Source organism: Rhodnius prolixus, unplaced genomic scaffold, assembly GCF_049639745.1.
Source record: "Rhodnius prolixus isolate KJV_2025 unplaced genomic scaffold, Rpr scaffold_2, whole genome shotgun sequence".
Classification (NCBI taxonomy): domain Eukaryota; kingdom Metazoa; phylum Arthropoda; class Insecta; order Hemiptera; family Reduviidae; genus Rhodnius; species Rhodnius prolixus.
In genome coordinates this window covers 6,705,188-6,725,091 of record NW_027411592.1, presented here as the reverse complement: position 1 = coordinate 6,725,091, position 19,904 = coordinate 6,705,188, and the positions used below count along the sequence as shown (strand labels likewise).

The 19,904-nt window shown below is 30.5% G+C and overlaps 1 protein-coding gene across 2 annotated transcripts; it reads right to left on the bottom strand.

The window, feature by feature from the left end:
• Positions 1-1,287: 1,287 nt before the first annotated feature.
• LOC141448798 (carboxylic ester hydrolase-like) lies at positions 1,288-19,828 on the bottom strand. Of its 2 annotated transcripts, XM_074117463.1 has the most exons (10): positions 19,602-19,828; positions 13,247-13,390; positions 12,447-12,591; positions 11,066-11,248; positions 10,646-10,842; positions 9,704-9,845; positions 8,122-8,303; positions 7,611-7,746; positions 4,465-4,597; positions 1,288-3,509 (listed from the first exon to the last, which is right to left on the bottom strand). In XM_074117463.1, exons 1-10 carry the CDS (start codon positions 19,776-19,778, stop codon positions 3,317-3,319), a joined length of 1,632 nt encoding a protein of 543 aa, XP_073973564.1. In that variant the 5' UTR covers positions 19,779-19,828; the 3' UTR covers positions 1,288-3,316. The 2 variants fall into 2 exon arrangements, with proteins under 2 accessions (XP_073973564.1, XP_073973565.1); XM_074117464.1 differs by lacking the exon at positions 13,247-13,390.
• Between the last annotated feature and the right edge of the window lie 76 nt (positions 19,829-19,904).

Below are 19,904 nucleotides of genomic sequence, written 5' to 3'. Positions count from 1 at the left end.
GGCGACTGTAAAATCTCTCTCGTTATAGATATTATTATCATTGCTATTTTTTAATGAATAATATTTACTGAGGGTTCTTCATTATTGTGAAGACAATTCAGAAAACAAAAAAGTAAAGTTGCAGCTTATACCAGTTGTAGTTTATCCCAGTCTCTTTAACTTGGACTTTTGATTTCGTATTAATTATATAATTAGTACTGTAACCATATAATATACTGAAATGGAACGTGAAAAGAAGTCCAATCTTGACCTTTCCCCTCGAATACCGCAAAAATAATTTTCCTTGAAATTTGTTTCAAATTACTGATCTTATTGGCAGGCAATGTGTTTATAAAAAAAAAAAAAAATCATTAAACCGCTGGGTTGAATAATAAATTCATGCTATTCTATTTTAGGTTTTCTTGATTTACTACTGGCTATTTAAATAATATTATTAAGGTGTTTGGCAATAAGATGCTTATTGTAGAACTTGAAGAATGAAATAACGCATAGCTCTTTAATTCCACCTTGGACATTGTCATTTACAATTTTCGTCTGCTCAATCAATACTATCTAAAAAATTCCTGAAATAAATTAGCTGGAATTTTTTCATCAACCCATAATTACTTTTCAGTTGATTGATTTGAAATAAAGCCTTATTTTTGGATTAAGCCTGAACCTAAGATCTGGTAAGAATTTGCTTGATTTTCTGATTTTTAGTTTTAACGGCACTTGCAGACCTGTTGATAGTAACCACTTTTGCAGTCTCAGGGTTCTCAATGCATTCATTTTCAAATCTGTCGTTTTAGGTATATAATAAAAAACACTCATATACGTTCGAGAATTATCTCTGAATATGTTGTACAAATCTTTACTGAATAAATATCATCGGCAGCTTAAAGTACTTCAACTTTCTTATTTAGAAAACCAATATTTTAGTCTAATGACATGTGATCTTAAAGTGTGTATATTTGTAGAATATTTAAATAAAAATCAGATTATTTGCTCTAAAAATTATTTTACTGTATTGTTTTTAAATAATTACAATTCAAAGATATTAAATTTTTTATAAATGTTATAAAAATGATTATTTATATTTAAAGTAATAAATTTATATTCAGTTTTTTATTAGACTCATCCTATGAAAATTGTTATCATTAATTATGTTATCTTAAAATAATTTTTTAGTCATCTTTCATTCATTATATATTAAACTGTTATAATCATCATGCAAGTCTTTGAGGAACCTTAACTGAAAAGAATACAGGCAATAAAATTAAATACGCTGATAAAAGAAAATAAATAATGTACTATTTTAAAAATAAAAATGATTTATTAAAAAAAAGAGTCAAAATATTGTTGCAGCTTACAATTTAATTAAGAATTATGTCAAATTTAAGTACTTTATGGGTAATATTCAATTTTTAAATTTGGTTACAGTGTTATAGAGAATTTAAAACAATTTAATAGAAAAAAAGATTATTTTATTTCTTCAAATAATAGTTCATTTTAAATCGCTAATAAATAAATAAATAAAAATATTTTGAACTACTTACTGGACTCTTACATAAAACTGGATTCTTTGATTCCAGTTAGTTTCTTTTTGTCTTGAAACTTAAAACTATATATAATATAACTAAAAGAAAACTACTTGTGTTCCTTAGGTGTTTAAGTAAAATCCTCTGCACATGGAATTTTATTGAATTTATAACAAAGAAAAATAATTAATATATATATATAAATACATTGAAGCACTACGTGTCATACTGTAAAAATAAATTAATAAACAATTAAATTTGTTTTAAAAAAATTATTTTCCATTCAATTTTTTACTGAATCAATTTTCCACCTTATTAACCTTCGAGACTTGGTAAGTTTCTTGTTTTTGCTAGGTAAACAATCTAGGTACAAGAAAGTCAATAAGTAAAAGTAGGTTAGTCCCTAATTTTAGGCAAAAAATTATGCTGCAACTTATTAACATTCGCGATAAAGTTGCTGAAATTCATAGGCTATTCATTGAAAACCTTTCTGAAATCCTGATAATCTCCAAGTTACTTCCTTTTTTTGTGTTCATTAAGAATTTATTCTAATTTTATTTACATTAATGTACACTAAACAACAAAAATAAAATAATAAATAAGTAGGCAGTGATTTTTTATTATGACATTATGTATAAGATGAAAGAAATGAGCCATTAAATACATTCTGTTCTGATTATCGTACATCAAAAATAGATGTATAAAATAAAAGCGTTATATTTAAAGCTTGACTTAAAATTCGTTACTTACACTACTTACTTTTATTATTACAAATTTTCAGAAGCACAAATCATAGTATGAATTTAGGGCAATCCGGACAGAATACATAAATAGTCTATACACATTATTTATAAGCATGCCCTAATTATGTAGAGCAAAAAGCAGATAGATGATCACGCAGATAAAAGCAGAATTCACGAGATGAAAATACTAGATGACGATATGAACGTGGGTAATGACGCTAAAGTAAAACTTTAACCTCTAACCCCCGCAAGGAGAAGCAGATTAGCTGCTTTTAGGGAAGTAACGCCCCCACATTTCATACATACAATACACCTACAATACACACATATCAGACTTCACACTAGGGACCTCAAGATTGGAGAGATAAGCTCTCTCCCGCACATTTGCCGTATGTGGCAACCCATGTCGGCGAAAGGGGAGTCCTGGACCAGGATTCCTGGACGCTGAGGCTAAAGATTACCAATATTTGATCACATATAAGACTGAAAGTGGAATTGGTACCCTGACAATTGAGGGAAGTAATAGTGAAGGAACGAAGATGAAATGATAATAACCGAAGGGTTCCTTGCCAAAAAAAAAGTACCTCTAACGATCACGTTATCCCAATTTATGTATATAAATGAGATTAAAGGACCTAAACAGAGTAGGGGATACTGTAAGAAAAATTAGAATTACGACGGTTGTGAGATTTTGGGTTTTGTTCGATCTGCAACTTACATATGATAATCGAGCAGCCTCTATTTCATAAGCCTTGACCTTGGTTGGAGTTGAGAAAACTATAGATAACCATGTAAAGTATGTGCTTTCTAAAATACTCTAGATTTTCCAAATCTTTTCATTTAACATTTTGAAATTTCAAGTGATGAACATAAGAAATACTTATTAAAATGTTCTTATTAAGAAATAACACCCTAACATTTTTAAACATCTTATGAATAAAATTAAGAATTTCTTTTTTAAACAAAAGCAAAATTCTTGTTTAGAAGGAATTAAATGTAGTGCTAACTTACAAATTATTTTCAATAAGCGTTCCTAATAAATTTTAATTTGTACTACTAGTCTAGAAACTCATTTTTCAGTCTGTAGGGTAACGAATTCCAAAATTCAAGTCGCTGTTCCAACCAAGTTCTGTGGTCTCCCTTCTTTGGATTGTTTAATGTATACTTATCTGTATCGATCTGCAGATATCCTCCATTTTTAGATGTGCTTTCCCAGTCATGTTCATTAGTTATGCCTTCTAAAGGATCTCTACAAAATAATAGGTGAAATAATATTTATGCAAAGTTACGCTTAAAGTTAAATTGAACAGCAAGATATCAGAACTGTACATATAACATGCAAACAGTTGAATGACAAAAGGGGGGATGACGTTGATCACCTGCTCGTGGTATCTCCTGCGTAGGAAGTAGGAGTTTAACCGCTTAAAAAACTCTGAAGGTGCTCAGAGCAAGAGTAGGGACCTAAAGGAGGGAATCCCTCCATTACACTAGGGACTGTTCCCATCTCCGAAATAAAACAAATTAGAAGAAACAAGGGATAAATCCCTTATCTTCTCATATCCCAAATTACAAACGCTCCACGATTAGTGGGTTAGTAGTGAGGATAGTAATGAATGTTGGAAATGGGTTCGATTTCTGTCTACATTGTTTGACCTTGGGTCTTATAATGGATTAACGAGAAGTTATAATGAAGTTGTTAAATATCTGGTTCACTGACGACAATTGCATGGTAGTAAATGGAGTTTTACAACTACAATTTCTTCATTTTACTATTATTATTATTTAATTATTATCTCAGCAAATAAATAAAAATAAAATTTAGTGAAAATCTATTAATTTTGAAGAATTATTGTTTTTTCAAATACTTTCTTTACATAATTTTTTAAATACATTATTGATAAGCACATTATTTTGTTGTTTTCCAATACCCCTTTACAGATTATATAATCTCGTATCTATAAACAGTTATTTTTTAAAATATTTATTAAAATCCTTAAACGGATTAAATAGTAGAAAAATTTTAATCACGGAGGAATAAGATATTAGTTCTCGGAACACTATCGTCTGTATTCGTTTGTTTTTAAATACTATCTTTCACTGGACAGTGAAGTAAACGAGACTCCTAAAAAAAGCTAATAGATGGTAAAAACAGAATTTTAATGAATTATTAAATAGAGTTTACCAAGAGTTTTAAATTAACTTACAAGCCTTTAGCAAAATTTGTCCACATCTTGATCATTTCCTTGGACTTTCTTTTGTCGTTATCGTTCCCTGTTTTTCGCAAATCCAACTTTCTAGTATTAAACAAATAAGGAATGTCGTCACCATGGCTAACACCTGTGATAGAATAATTTTTTATGCAAATAAAATATATTTTTAAAATTTCCATTATTAGAATTTTAGTTATATGTATTAACTTTTTCTTACTACTAGGAAGAAAGTCTATTTGAGCGTAACATTTCGAAAAACAAAACCCTCATCAGATAGGAACACGTTCTCACACTTCTCTTCTGATTAGATTTCTTAGGATAGAATGCCTAGAATTTAATGTTTGATACCTGAATGTGCACTTTATGGTATCAGAATTTGATGATGCTTTCAAAAAACGGCACTAACCGTTTCATTTTACCTTTGGTACTATTTTAAATAAAATTTTCAAGATTACCATAAAAATGGATCTTTGCAAAAAAAATACTAATAATTAATTTTAAATGAGATATGTCATTTATTGTCGCTTCTCTTAAGAGAAAATCGCCTCTTGGACGAAACAACATCACCTAGAACTTCTTAGGACATCAACGCTGAATATTGACTCCCAAATATTCACTGAATAAACATGAGGCCAGTAATGGAATTCAGCACTATTTGGGTTCGACGTACCCTCATCCATACGCACCCTCAATCATTCACATTAGCTCATTATACGCTTAACAGGCGCTAATTTTATGTTTGAAAACAGTAACACCCAGGGCCGAACATCGATGTTTTAGGTCATCCTGATATATGCTATTAAGCCATTTAATTTTCTAATTTGAATCCATTATTTAAATATCTGTGGTTATCGGTAGTTTTGCTTTATATTCATCGGTAATTTCTTTATCAAAATGACAGAATGAAATTATCCTTACTTGAATCGACCCCAATAATTTTTATTTTTTTTTTTAACGACATAAAGTGAGGTTTCTACAACGGAATTGGTTAACTGAATTTAATATTTCAATTTTCCTTACAAATTTGAAATTCCGTAAAAACCCATTTATTAGCATTTCTCAATAATTACTGTTCTTTAAGTGAAGTTGGCCATATTGTTTCGAGACCATTTTCCGATCAGCCGCCCTTATTTATGGTCGTCAAAACTAACATTAAAGCTCATGAAGTGTAGTTTTTGCACGCAGTGTAGTTTTTCTATATTTTTAGTAATTGGAAGATTACTAAGCTTAAAGTGATAACTGAACGATCATAATATTTTTTTAAATACTATCGTTCTTATTACATATTGTAATTATTTATTAATTTATTTTTAATAGATGAGATTAATTGATTAATACGGTTAAAAAGTGACAAGAGAGAAAACGCCCTGGGATTTGTCAATTTTATTTTTATTTAACTTCATTTTTAAATGTTTTTTTATGGTTGCATTTAATTGTAAATAAAATGTTGCTCAATGAAGGAAAAAAATAATTTCTTTTGAATGATTAGAAAGAAATTAGTTGGGGCAGTTTCAACTATGCTCGGCAATTTTCAGAGTGAACCTAAGTATCTATTTAAAATGGCAAAAAGCACTTAAGGGAAAACATGTAGTGAAGTGAATGAAATAACTATGGTGCGAAGAAGATATAAATGTTAAATTTTTCAGAACATGTTCTCAATTTCTATCGCTAAAAACTGCTATTTCAGCGATTATAAAGAATTAAATTTAAATCAGGAATTTTATAGCTTTTTGTTTTTATTATAGTCAGTACATTTGGGTTTTTCTGTAATAAGGTTACACATGTCTGGCGCAAGTCTAGAACTAGTGGTTATTTCACAGTCATCTTTCGAAAATGAGGCATTTATTTTATGGTATTGTTTGTTTATTACAGTTAAAAATGTTGAAAAAATTTTAAATATAAATTTATGAAAAAACATGAAGGTTTTCTTTCTTTTTATGAGCTTCCAGTTTCAGGATACATACCCATTTAGGTTTTTTAGGTTTAAAAAAGTATTTAACATAGGGTTCAATTCAGCTTTAAAACAAAATGAAAAACAAACCGAATTTCAAATCATAAAGTTAGAAAATCAGATGTGTGGCATGTTGAATAATTTATTAATTTAGTAAAATAGAAATGTCAATAATACAAAGCTACTATTTCAAAATAAAGTAAATTCTTCTTTAATGGCCATTTAAGAATTAATTTCTGAATTCCAAGGATATGATATGAAAAAAGTATTAGTTGTTGACGTTCAATTTAAACATATACATATGTACATATGTATCAACGCAAGCATAATCTCAATCACGTAATAAGGGGATTATCCCCTTATTGCCTGCATAAAATTTGGTTTAGTTTCTAGATATCTCTTACATAGAACACATCCTGCTAGAGCTAATTGAGCAATAGCAGCCAAAATCAAAACTTCAATAAAAACTGAATGGTTGGTCGAGGCCAAAAATCATACACCACCTCTTCTGAGTGCGCCTGTGATAGTATACCGGGTAAACTAAAATATCCAGAGAAAAAACATGTTCTCCATAACCATCACCAAATCGTTAAGTTAAAACTCACTGCACCCTGATCTTTTTGCAACCAAGATTTTATCAGAACCAACAATGGTTAATAATGGTTTGATAATGAACAAATGCGACCTCAGGTAAAACCCTTTACCCGACCATATTTATTAACCATATTTTGTTAACCGTATTTATGAACTATCTATAGCCTTGAGCATTTGCTGTAGATTCTCCTATATTTCAGCTTGATTTGAACCATAACACCTTTTCTTGGAATCATTTATTAGCTTCAATAGGATGAAAAAATAACTGCCAGTTTAGGTAAATAATTTTGTAAATTTCGTTACATTATACATATTCATTTTAATATAATTATTGTTACACTAAGTATGTTCCACAGCCCAGTGACCTAGGGACTTGGTCGAAAGCTCGGTATAATAAAAATATATCATGACTAAAACTGGAAGTAATTTTTTTTCACTTATTTAAACTATGAATCAGTCACCAAAAATAATGAACAGTAATCATTTATTAGGTTCATAAGCTGAAGGCAAGAAATTGGTTTCATCTATTCAAACATCAAAACAATATGCTCTATTATACAAGTTTGTTATTAAAAGCAAAGTATAAAGATCTTACCAAGATCTACTGGAGTTCCTAATATCTCAGCTACGCTCACTTCACCTTTATGGTTAAACAGATACGTGTACAATGTACCGTTGTGTTTTTGAGCCTCAGCATATGTAGGGTACACTATGTAAGAATCGCTCATCATCTGAATGACAACAAATATAACGTTAGTAACACCAGAGGATTAATACTTAATCCTTAAAGAGTTAATTCACTCATTTATTGTGCTATTTCTATAAAATGTGGGCATTTCAACAGTGCGTATTTCCATACGCAAATATTCCAACACAAGTTAATTATCATTAACATGTTTTCTGTAAAATTAGTGCTGTTTAATTTATTGCCTACAAACTAAAATTTTAGACTAGAGGCTAGTTAAAGTTATTCAGGGTTGATCTTAAAATAATTTCTTTTTCTTAAATGATCCTTAAGATTATACCCATTAATTATGATTAATATGTTATATAATAAATTATTTCTTTCTCCTATAAATAAATTAACTTTTGTATTCATTACTGACATTGATAAGCGGTGATAAATTTTCCAATGTGATACTTTCATTTCTCAAATAGAATTTTTTGATGGCTGCAGTTATTTCTGTTGGATTTGGTGCAGTCTCTTGATACATTAGTATCTCGGGAATAACAGCATCAAATGCAGCGTTTATGAAGCGAACTATGAATCCTCCTTCTTTCGTTAAAACTGGAAAATTAAAGTTTTACTCTTGGTATATTTATTTGTTTTTATACAAATGAGTTGTGTGTACATTATTAAAATCATAACATTTCTTAATCCAAAAAAACAAAGAACAAAAAATAAATAAAAAATTAACTTCCTCAACAGCCGTAAAAATAATAATGAATACTATAGTGTAAATCGTCAGGAGAATGAGTATTACATGTTGGACAGTTGTCATCGCCATTAAACTTACACATTGCGCCCTTAAATTTTGAAGTGACTCGACTGACAAAGCGTAACATGGTGAAACTTTGTGCCATGTTTTTAATTAGTTATGAATGATTGGGAAACTACTGAAAAAAAAAAAAATCTGAATGGCAATTCATATTCCACGCTATATGAATCAATCAGCATGTTAAAGAAGGAATTGTATTTTTAAATACAAAATAATTATTAAACGCTCAAGTTCAAAAGTGAAAATTTACAATTTACGCTGCTCATTCTGGAATTCTAAAAATCTAAGATAAGGGAAATGAGACTAATCTGTTATCAGCCGGTTATTACCACGAGATACAAAAAATTATGAAGCCTAATGTTTAAAATTAGCTACTAATCAAGAAAATAATATAAAAGAACCATTAGTTCTCTTAGAAACTTCCGTCCTACCTTTACAGGCCTTGCGATAGATAATTGATTGCTTACTGTAACAAACATTATTGGTTCTGGATGAATAACTCTATACTCATTGGATTTGTACTCTTCTACCAAACGCGGTCGATTGGAATAGAACCTCTCCATTGTAAGGAAGTCAATGAAATAAAAACATTTTTTAAAAGTCTCTGCTTATGTCATTCCACTCATTCTGCGACGCGATAAAAATTCTTTTAACAGGTTTGAATAAAAAAATTAATTAAGAGCTGGGGTACAGTAATAATCCCAGCCTCTAATATGTTAAATCCACTAAATCAAGCTGTGCGTCTAACTAAACATAACAATATCTGCATAGCGGGTAAATCAAGTGCAGGCCATTTTACTTTTGTCTTACTTTACGACACAAAAATTCGGCAGAAATATTGGTTCAGCTAATCAAAATTCACGCTATTAGTCACTTTTTTAAACCTGCATTTCTTAAAGTAATGAACAAAAAATGTGAATTCAACTAGTAAGCTTTTAATTTATGATATGCTTAGCCCAACAAGGAAAATGCTTTGATAGATTAAACTGTTAAAGAGTTAACTGAAAGTACAGTTTTATAAATTAGGATAAACTAATTGTAATTTCAGAATTGTGACTTTCTGTCACCAATTAGTGTTCTGCATTACTACTAGGAACTTATATAAGCAAAGAAATTTATTTTAATTGTTAGTAATCTTTTCTTAACACGTGAATAAGTAATAATAAATAAATTGTGTTAATTTACTGACGAGCAGCGATGAACGCAGCTTCTGCGCTGGTGAACCCTGTCATAAGTGGCAAGTTGGAGGGAGGAGTATCCCAAGGATCTTCTGTGACCATCCCTGACTTTTCCATGACTGGCCGAAATGGCAATAAATATTGTTCAATTAGCTGTAAACAATTAATTTAAATGAATCTAATTACAGAATGGTTTCATTGAAATTAATGCATTTTAAACATTGTAGAAATTAATTAATTTAAATTTTATTGAAGAGGAGATTAGCTCAGTTAGAAAAAAAAATTATTTGACACAATACTATTTTAATGAAATAAAAAAAATTCCCAAAATATGGCAAAAGGAAATATATTTTTTAACGCAAATAGCCGGACTGTACTTTTTTAAATTCTTCAAGCGTAACAAATTACAGCTCGTTCTTCACACGTTTATGTGGGTATTTTTCAACACAAAGTGATCATAATTATGATTGTACAGTTGATGAGGATAATAAAAAAACTTCTATGATGTCACAATTCTGAGTACCATGAAATTATTTATAATATTTTAGGTAGTATTTGATCGTCATGTTGATGTTGATTCTTTAAAGTTTTTAATACATTCTCTTAATTTGGCTTGTTGAACAAAAATAGGAGGCGTCAGTAAAATAGAATGATATATTACTACAGATATAGAAAACTACCAATTTTTCAAAGCCTAATTTTATTTTAACCTGAGAACAACTTTGAATAAGAAGATGCAAAGTTTATTGTCATGGATCAATGTTTCTAAACGTTTGCTTCTTTAATTAAACGACTTCATTAATTCATACATAATTTTATCTTTTGAAGTTAGCAAAGAAATTCCGACACATTAACTACTTCAGACAATAATCTAGAAATCATAAAATATAAAAACTGAATTTTCATTTTCACATAGGGCCAGCAAATTCATGAAAAGAAAAAAAATTACTTACTGTGAATCTTTTAGAAGCTTCAACTAACTTTTCAGGGGCTAATAATCTGAGACAGTCAGCAATTTCCTTAGTGGTCGTTTGTTTACATCCTGCATTCTCAGCTAGTCTAAGCGTCATTCTGCGCACAGCCCCAGGTGGTCCTTTGGCCCAAGGCGATAATGAACTACCACTCTGGGCAATCCCACCACGTATTCGTTCTAGAAGAGAACAAAATAAAATTGCCAATTTGAGGAAACATGACGAATCTGCTCAGATGTACCATACAATCAATATTTATTAAACAACTGAACAAAAAAATAATAATAATAACAATAAAGTTTGAAAAAAACTATACTATATAGTCACTATCCGAAGGCGCGAGGCGTCAAAAGCCTCAGATTTTATAACGACTTAAATTAGAATTTGTTTGTAGATAATTACCTGCTAGTTTTCCTTTCATGTGATAAAGAACTGAAGCTGCTCCAACACTCTGGCCGAACAAAGTTATCATCTGTGGATCTCCTCCAAAATTATGAATATTTTTATGTACCCATTTTATCGCTTCGGCTTGATCTTTTAAACCATAATTTCCCGGCAGTATTTCATCTTCCAAACTTGCAAATCCTGTTTTAAATAAGCAGTGGATGTTTTAATGTTATACAAAGCTAAGTAATCGCCTATTTTTTCAGCCGGGGCGTAACGTCCAACTACCAATTAGGTGTTGTGGACGTGGGCGGAAGCTCATATTTTACTATAAACGATTTTTTCTAACAATTAAAAAGTAGTCATACGCGGGATTCGAACTGGGGATCTCCCACTTCCTTGAAACTTGAGAAAATTTAGTTGAAGAGATTTGAAAGATCAACGTTTTTGACAATAATTCCTGAAATTGTTTATAATTATTATTATTATTTTTTATTTGTGATAAATTATTCAGAAGTTCACGATCATTTTCATGGTCGTTTCCTTCATCCATTTCCCAAGTCGCGCACTCTAAAAGAAATTCATTATTTTTACTGGGACTTCTTACAGTTTACTAAATTACTACGCAGACAAAGTGTTGTGAATTGAATCTACGACTACTTTCTTTATACTCTAAATCTTGTTGCAACTTTATTCTGTCTAAAAGCGCTAGATCAGAAAGCCAAGTCCAGTTTCGACTACTTTATTGCCGCCCTCTAATCTACTCTCACTCTCTGTTGATGGACAGAGAAAACTGTCTAGATATAGGCAGCTCCCTGAAGGATCTAAGGGGCCAATAGTGGAGGACATTTGAAATAAAAAGGGAAGAGTACAAGTGATGAATTCAATCAGTGATTTCATCGAAAAAAATAAGCATGCTTTAACTTGAGTTTAGAACTCAGTACAATACTTCTCGACGACTGAATCGCCAGTGGCCCCGCGACTTCAGTGGCCTCACAGTCTGAAGAACTAAACGTCATTATTCTCCCATCTCTTCTCTCTCCAACTCATGTTCTCCTCTTCACATTCTCTTCTCTCCTATAGAGAGTGCTACCGCTAGGTAGCTTCTCTCCTCCTGCTCTTCCCGCATCAGTTCATCTCATTCTCCTCCTATTTACTTATTGTATATATTTATACAGATGGTAAATTTTAAAAAAAAGAACTCAATAAGCCGTCAATTTTTCGAATTAAAAAATTATAAAATTGAAGGGTCACACAATCTGAAAAATTTAAAAGCATATAATCTTTTATAAATAAATCTGTCCTCCGCAAATCTTTCTATCGCCTGATGCATTCACAGTTGCTCATAAGACATTTTTTCTTTTACTTAATCAGTGCATGAGAAGCATAAATAACGAACCTAAAGGACCAATTCTGTAATTAATGGTGACCAGTACAATATCTTCATCCATTAAAGCTCCTGGTCCGAAATATTCCTCATTGCCGGAACCAAAATTCCAGCCACCTCCGTGTATCCACAACATTACTGGGACGCTACCATTTGTCTGGAAAATTAATTATTTTAGAATATTCCCTAAAAATTTTAAGCTTTTTAAGGAAAAACTATATGTACCTAGAGATATACACGAATAATTGCAAGAATAAAGAATAGATTTGCAGATTAGATAAGTAACTTAAGAACTGAATTTCGGTTATTAGTAATATAATGCGCGCCTGGATTTGAACTCGGAACCTATTTGTGATGGACAGTATTGATATCTATAGAGAGATAACAGTCTAGAAGCAGGCAATGAATTGATATGGCTCAGAGCGTCGAAAATTAAAATAATATTAGCCCTGTGATCAAGATCAATGCACTGCCGGCTTCAGAACATGGACAACACTTTCCATCACCGGGTAGTGAGCTGTAAAACTAAAACAGTAATTTTTTTCAAGATATATTTCCACCGAAGGGGAAATATTGACACAATAATGATAAAATTAACTAATTGAGTAGCCTCAATTTCTGTAGGCTTATTTCCTGTCCAATGATCTTTTTTTACTTATTAACAAAGCCCAATAATCAAATATTGAAGAAAGAGTCACAGAGGGCGTCAAATTTTATTTCAGGGTGTGGAATTTAGCTCCAAGAGCGACAGAGAAGAATTTTGGTGTAAGATAAAATAAAAGTTCTTAAATAACATAAGTTACTGAACTTACCTGGTGTGTGTAAATGTTAAGAAATAGACAATCTTGTTGACCTATCACTTTTTCAGGATCTGATATAGGGTCGATCTGAACACAGACTGGTAAATCTGTTCCATTGTAGAACTGGATAGGTTCGGCAGCAAGGGGTACTGGATCCTGAAGGACGTATAATTATTGCGTTATTTACTTCCAGACTTTTTTAATTTATTTTTGCTCTGAAGGAAGGAATCGTCTTTATCGATTTATGTTTACTCGTAAAATGCCGATAGATTCATCCTCATTAACACTTCCACCAGTCCAACTCACTAATACTTTAAAGAGATACATCCACCAGAAGCATCTCCTCCCTGTAACGGGATATAGTAACTGTTTCCTATTAAGAACATTATAGAAACATTTTACTTCTCTGCTCCTGATAGTCTTTATCAGAAATATACGAGATTTCGCATAACAGAAAAAACTCCACAATTACTTGAATTTACTTAGTTATCGTCCTTATTGACTAAGTTGTTTTATTACATAATAGAAATCTTAGAAATATATTTATAGGTTTCCATTTAAAAGAGATCATTATAAATGGTTTGCTCTTGTCTACATGGTTTCTTGATGTCAATGTTTTAGAACAAAATCCTCGGATTTTATTTGTTAGAAATATATTTTGTATAATTAAAATAATAGCAAGCACATTGAAACATCTAGAGATAATGGTTACAGTGTCTTAATTGTCACAATGTTGTACCTACGATTGCTCGATTTTTAAAGCTTCCTCAAAATTTTCTTGTAAATAATTAATTTTTATAAAAATTTTTTTGTGAAGTATTGAATATTAAAAACAACTTCCTTCAAATACACAGCTATGAATTAGTTCTGCACCAGAACTTTTGCATATTTATAACATCTCTAATTAATCATATAATTTGTCATTGAATTTTATACTAATTCATTTTTAATTTTCTTAATCACACAACAAGTAACGATAGTCCATCATTATCGAGAAATCTTGTAAATTAATTTTCATTTCTATTACTATTCCTAGCTTTACATTCCTAATACTTCTAGAAAAGTTAAATAAAAACAAAAAACAAACAAAATCTTTCGTGGTTCTTTTAATGTCTCCATTCGTTGAACAGTTGAAAGCTTCTTTTTAAGCTTTAGACGGAAGGATACAGACTTTTTTTTATGTAGCATAATTTTATGTATTTAATTTTAATTTCATTTAATATTTTTAATTTTGTATTCTTAGGAAATGGCCAGAGTAATTTATCAGTGTTTACTGTGAAGTTTAAGAGAAAAGCAAATTATTTTAACCTGGGGAAACGAAAAAGATGTTAATGAAAATATTAACATTTAGACTATTTGGTGGAATAATCTGTATTTTACTTTTTTTTTTCTTTTTATTGCTAGAAAATTTACTGATTTATTGGCCATTTGTTACTTTTTAGTGCTTTGAATAACTTTTAAAAAATATAGAACTATTACTGCAAAATAATTAATTAAACTGAACTAAATTATTACTTCCTTATCTGATAATTAAGAGATGGATAGAATTTTTTGTTTTGCCAGTAATATAAATAACCACAAGATGTGAAGCTGTCCTCTAAGAGTTTATCACTAATAATCTTATAATCTTTCACACATAAAGAAGTAGTTTTACTTTTAAAACAACTCAATAAAAAACTAACAGGAAGTGAAAAAAATGAAATTCATTTTTTCCTCCAATTATGCAGGAAGTAAGGAAGTAAGTTAATTTTAAAATTAAAAATTAAAATGTTAGCCTTGGGTACAAAAGGAAAACAAGAAATAGTGACCTTCACAGGTCAGTTCATACACATAAACTGTTATTGCTAGTTCAATATCTTTTTCTTTTTTTTTTAATTAAAAATGCAGTAGTTTACAGTATATGTAAATGTAAATATTGATTACTTTAAACAATCAGCAATTATTGCCAGCTATAAGCAGAATAAATTTAAACTTAAAAAAACTAAAAATAAAACAGCTGCTCAAATGGATTTTTAATTTTGACTTCCGTCTATCAGGAGGGGAAAGTAATGTGATCTTTTGTCCAATTTTAGAATTTGAATTTTTATGTGCCGCGAGTCCGAGAAAGTGAAGGTGATTCTTAGAATATGGCCAGAAGGTTTTCTGTATGTCTTAAGGACTTGTCTGTCTCAATTAGGTGGAATATGTTTATGAAGTATTTGAAAAGGAAAAGTGGAAACTGCCATTACTACTCCGGGCTATAATAGAATCCGACTGTAATTTAGCGACCAAATTTCTAGAACCACAAGTACCACTTTACTAAATAGATTATTTTTAAACTTAATACAAACATTGAACTTCTGGCATAAAACTTTTATGTCAAATATTTTTCAATGAAAATTTGAAAAAGTCACATCTAGCGAGGGATCGGGTATACTTCCTTCTCTTTAAAATGCTGTTTCAGTGTATTGTACGCTACTCAACCTTATGTACTCGTATTGTAAAGAAGAGTTAATGAGTCCTAAAATTTTGTGTTGGAAGGAAATTGCGCCACCATATTACCATCTTAATAAATGGATTTTTCTACTTTAATAATGAGGTTTCTTCAGAAATGCCTATTTCGATTGTCTTATTTTAGATTTCATGTGCACTACAAAAACGTTGAGCTAAAGATTTTTTTGTAAACATTCTTTTAGGTAAAATAATTTTATGAAATTATGAAGGTGAACAAATTAAATACGATTTAAAATTTGAAAAATTTATCAGAAATTGTACTTACAGGAAGTCATGGGAGGAGCTAGAACCAGATTTTTCTCTTTTCATCGTGGCGAATTTACACAGAATACATTTATTCTAAGACAATCTTAACTTTTGTAATCCCCATCGATCAGATGTTTGGTTTAATTTTTTGGATTGTGAATTCAAAATTAATGGAAATGTTACTTGTATGGAGGTAACTGATTAAAAGTTCTAAATTTTTCAAATGGTTATCTATGCTTTCAGAAGTCTTCAGGATTCGACTACGTACACAAATGTATTTGTCGCGTATCCAATATCCAAGCCTTTAAAAAGATTGGGAATGCGAACGAATTCGAAAAGAACGAAAAGCACATCGGCTTTAGAGCAGCGAATTGCCTACAGCTGTTGTGAATGTTGGAACTGACTAAGTCAGTTAGGCTAGATTCCTAAACTACAGTTACCTACTTCCACTTTCTCTGGAATTATACCAATTTTTTTATTATAATTAATATATTCAGCTGTTATGATGAGAAATTATAGTGAAAATTACAGTCACACCTCTTCTATGGTTTTATCAATTTTGTAAAATCTTTATATGACTCTCTCTCTCTCTCTCTAACTACAATCGTACCAAATATTTTGTTTACAGGATAAGCGTACAAGTTGTCAGTGTTGAGGGTTGTTCAAAGCCTCCACCTACCTTTTTATTGAAGGTAATTAAAGAAGAGTTCGAAAATCACCTGGCAAATTTGGTTAAGAAATATTGAAGTCGAGTAGCGACGGACGGTGACTGCCTAAATGAAAGGAATACTAAATTCTAGCTGAATGCGATTTGTTAGTACGATTTTTAATTACATTACTTTGTGTAAATGTCTTGCTGAGGAATCCTCCGAACGTGTAGCTTTCAGTTGCCAACAATAAATAAGAGCATTGAGTAATTTATGGCTGAGACTTAATATGGGGTGCAAGTGTAGTCACTGAAAGTGCTCTTTAATTATAGACTGCACGTCAATGGATTTCTGATGAAGGTCGTGAGCAGATCAAGATTTTTTAAACCAGGTGGCATTGAAGTTCCTTTATTTTAAACGATATAACTTTGTTGAGTAGCTACAGGATATATAATCCAGGATAATGTTGATGATGTTTTCCTATCCTATCCATACGATTACTCAAAACCCTAAGAAAATTTCCATTTGGAGTTTTCAACAAGAAATCCTATCAGGGCCCCTTGAGAAAGAAGTCTGTGTATGTTGATTGGTATGTGGGTAGACAGAGATATAAGTATGCTGAAACTTGAAATTCTATATTCACATTGTGGGTCTCCACAATAAACTTTATGCCAAAATCAGCAATCCGAAATATCCTTTGAATGAGTCAATATTTCAGTTTCTCGTGATTTTCTTACCCTTCTTACCGTTTAACAAACTGCTAAGCTTACGAACTGACGCCTAAAGGTTTACAGAGTGTTTTTCACTTTACAGCCATTACTATGCAAATCTAATTAACATTTAGTAAGAATTCGCATTTGTTAAATTTATAAGTTAAAACTTTTAGATTGAAGAAAACAATCTAATCTTGCATTAGTTTCATTTTATTTTTCTTAAGCCGTAACAACATCTATCATTTGTGCCTTTTTTAGTGCATTCTCTGAAATTCACTTCGTTTCTTTTGATAACACTTTGGTTAAATTTCAGCCCCATTAGTACTTACCTTAGACCCTTTTTTAATTTTATTGAATCAATACGAATACTGGTACTAGAACTGAGTTCAACTCATAGTCGGACTTTCAATGTAAGTTTCGAAATTTTAATTCATTGTTGTAAGTTGATGCAAATATGGAAAAAACATCTAAAGCCAATTCTAGCGGATATTATTTAACAATCTAAATAGTTATTATTTGCAGCTAAATAGTTATTATTTGCAGCTAAATAGTTATTATTTGCAGCTAAATAGTTATTATTTGCAGCTAAATAGTTATTATTTGCAGCTAAATAGTTATTATTTGCAGCTAAATAGTTATTATTTGCAGCTAAATAGTTATTATTTGCAGCTAAATAGTTATTATTTGCAGCTAAATAGTTATTATTTGCAGCTAAATAGTTATTATTTGCAGCTAAATAGTTATTATTTGCAGCTAAATAGTTATTATTTGCAGCTAAATAGTTATTATTTGCAGCTAAATAGTTATTATTTGCAGCTAAATAGTTATTATTTGCAGCTAAATAGTTATTATTTGCAGCTAAATAGTTATTATTTGCAGCTAAATAGTTATTATTTGCAGCTAAATAGTTATTATTTGCAGCTAAATAGTTATTATTAAATTAATAATTGTGAGAAAGTTGTTTGTTAATGATTTTTTTTTTCACGAAGGAAGTCAAAATAGTTTTTGATCTCGCCGACCTAGTAACCTAAAAATTCTCTTTTAAATATTTGCTCCCTGTTTTTACAAATACTTTATACTTTTGTACAAATATTTGTTCCCTTTTAGTTTTAGTACAAATATTTGTTCCCTGTTTTAGTTTCAAGATAGAGATTTGGCACATTTTTTTGACATCGTAGATTTCACAAAAACTTTCGATTCGATGCTCAGTAATCTACTCTGGATAAAATTATCATGTTTGAGAATAAATGATGGATCGGCAAGTGTGTGTGGTGAAATAAATATTAAAAGTAATTGAAGAATTAACCACTACCTATGATATACGAAAATCCGAAATCAGTGAAGTAGAAAAAAATGTGCCCGCCACGAACAAAATCAATGACATTATTATTATCCCAACTAGAAGAAAACAAGAAAATTTGATCAAAATGGAATTCAGCTAAAGGACACGTTTACTCCAGAAACGCAGTTATGGGAATTCTCTTAGGCAGGTCATTAGGTGCACTTATCTTTCTCTATCGTTATTTTCAGAGTGGTTACAATTTTGTTTTATATTTTAAATCGTACTAAGTTATTGTTGTTGCCTTCAATGTTAAATGTGGAAAGCTGGCCTGCAACATGACCATAGAGTAGTCCAAAGTAACTCGTCAAAGGAACATTGCTAATAATTAGTTTACACGAAAGAAGTTACCAATAAATATGAGTGTGTGCCGAGCTTAACCCTGGCATGCATTTAGTTGCTTTTAGGCCATGCGGCTAAGACATTTTGGGATCGAATTTTTCGATTTTATTTAATATAATTTTCTGATGTTTACTAAACCGAAACTGAGTTAAAATAAACAGAAATACGTTTATTGCAGTAAAAGTACTTTTTTTTTTATCAACTCGAATAAAACTCGATTTTACACATGATTCTTCCGGTTAAGTGATCTTGACCAATAACTTCCTGTCAAGATCCAGTGAATTCAAAAGTTATGATAAATCCAACTTCCTGCGACTTATAATAATTTAATCTGCAGACACTTCAAACTGCCAAACAGATTTTCTTATATTTTTGTTACAAATTCTTGATTTCAAGGAAGTTTATTGATTATAATATACACTTCGATGAGGGTAAGTTGAATGAATATTTATTTTGTTTTTAGACACCGACGCCGATATCTAGAAAACCTCTTGTTTCTACGCTAAGCATATATTTCCTGTCAAAACTTAATTTCCAAACTGAAACTAGATTAAAATATTATATGAAAATGAAAGGAAATATCTTACCTGAAAATGTGCGGTAATCGGTTGAGCATATCTGACATTTAAGAATGATAGAAATTTTCTGTTGGAATTAGACAGTTTAATAATTTGTCCATGACCACTTTCAAATAATAACACTAATAATATTAAGAACGGCGATAATGAAATTAAAAAAGTTGACAACACTCTAGTCATTTGCATTTCCGAACTACGCTACATCAACTTGCTAAAGTGTTGCCTCAGTTTAGTTTATACGGATTGTAGAATTTGTGTCCCCACCAGTATCCGAGGTCGTCCGCGCAATGTATGAAACCTCTTTTTATAACT

Bases quoted from the DNA above. Each gene is read 5' to 3' on its own strand.
- LOC141448798 (XM_074117463.1), bottom strand. From the start codon at position 19,778: ATGCAAATGACTAGAGTGTTGTCAACTTTTTTAATTTCATTATCGCCG. The intron at 12,592-13,246 runs GTAAGTTCAGTA...TTAATTTTCCAG, and splicing joins TTAACATTTACACACACCAG to ACAAATGGTAGCGTCCCAGT. The intron at 11,249-12,446 runs GTTCGTTATTTA...TATTTAAAACAG, and splicing joins TTACAGAATTGGTCCTTTAG to GATTTGCAAGTTTGGAAGAT.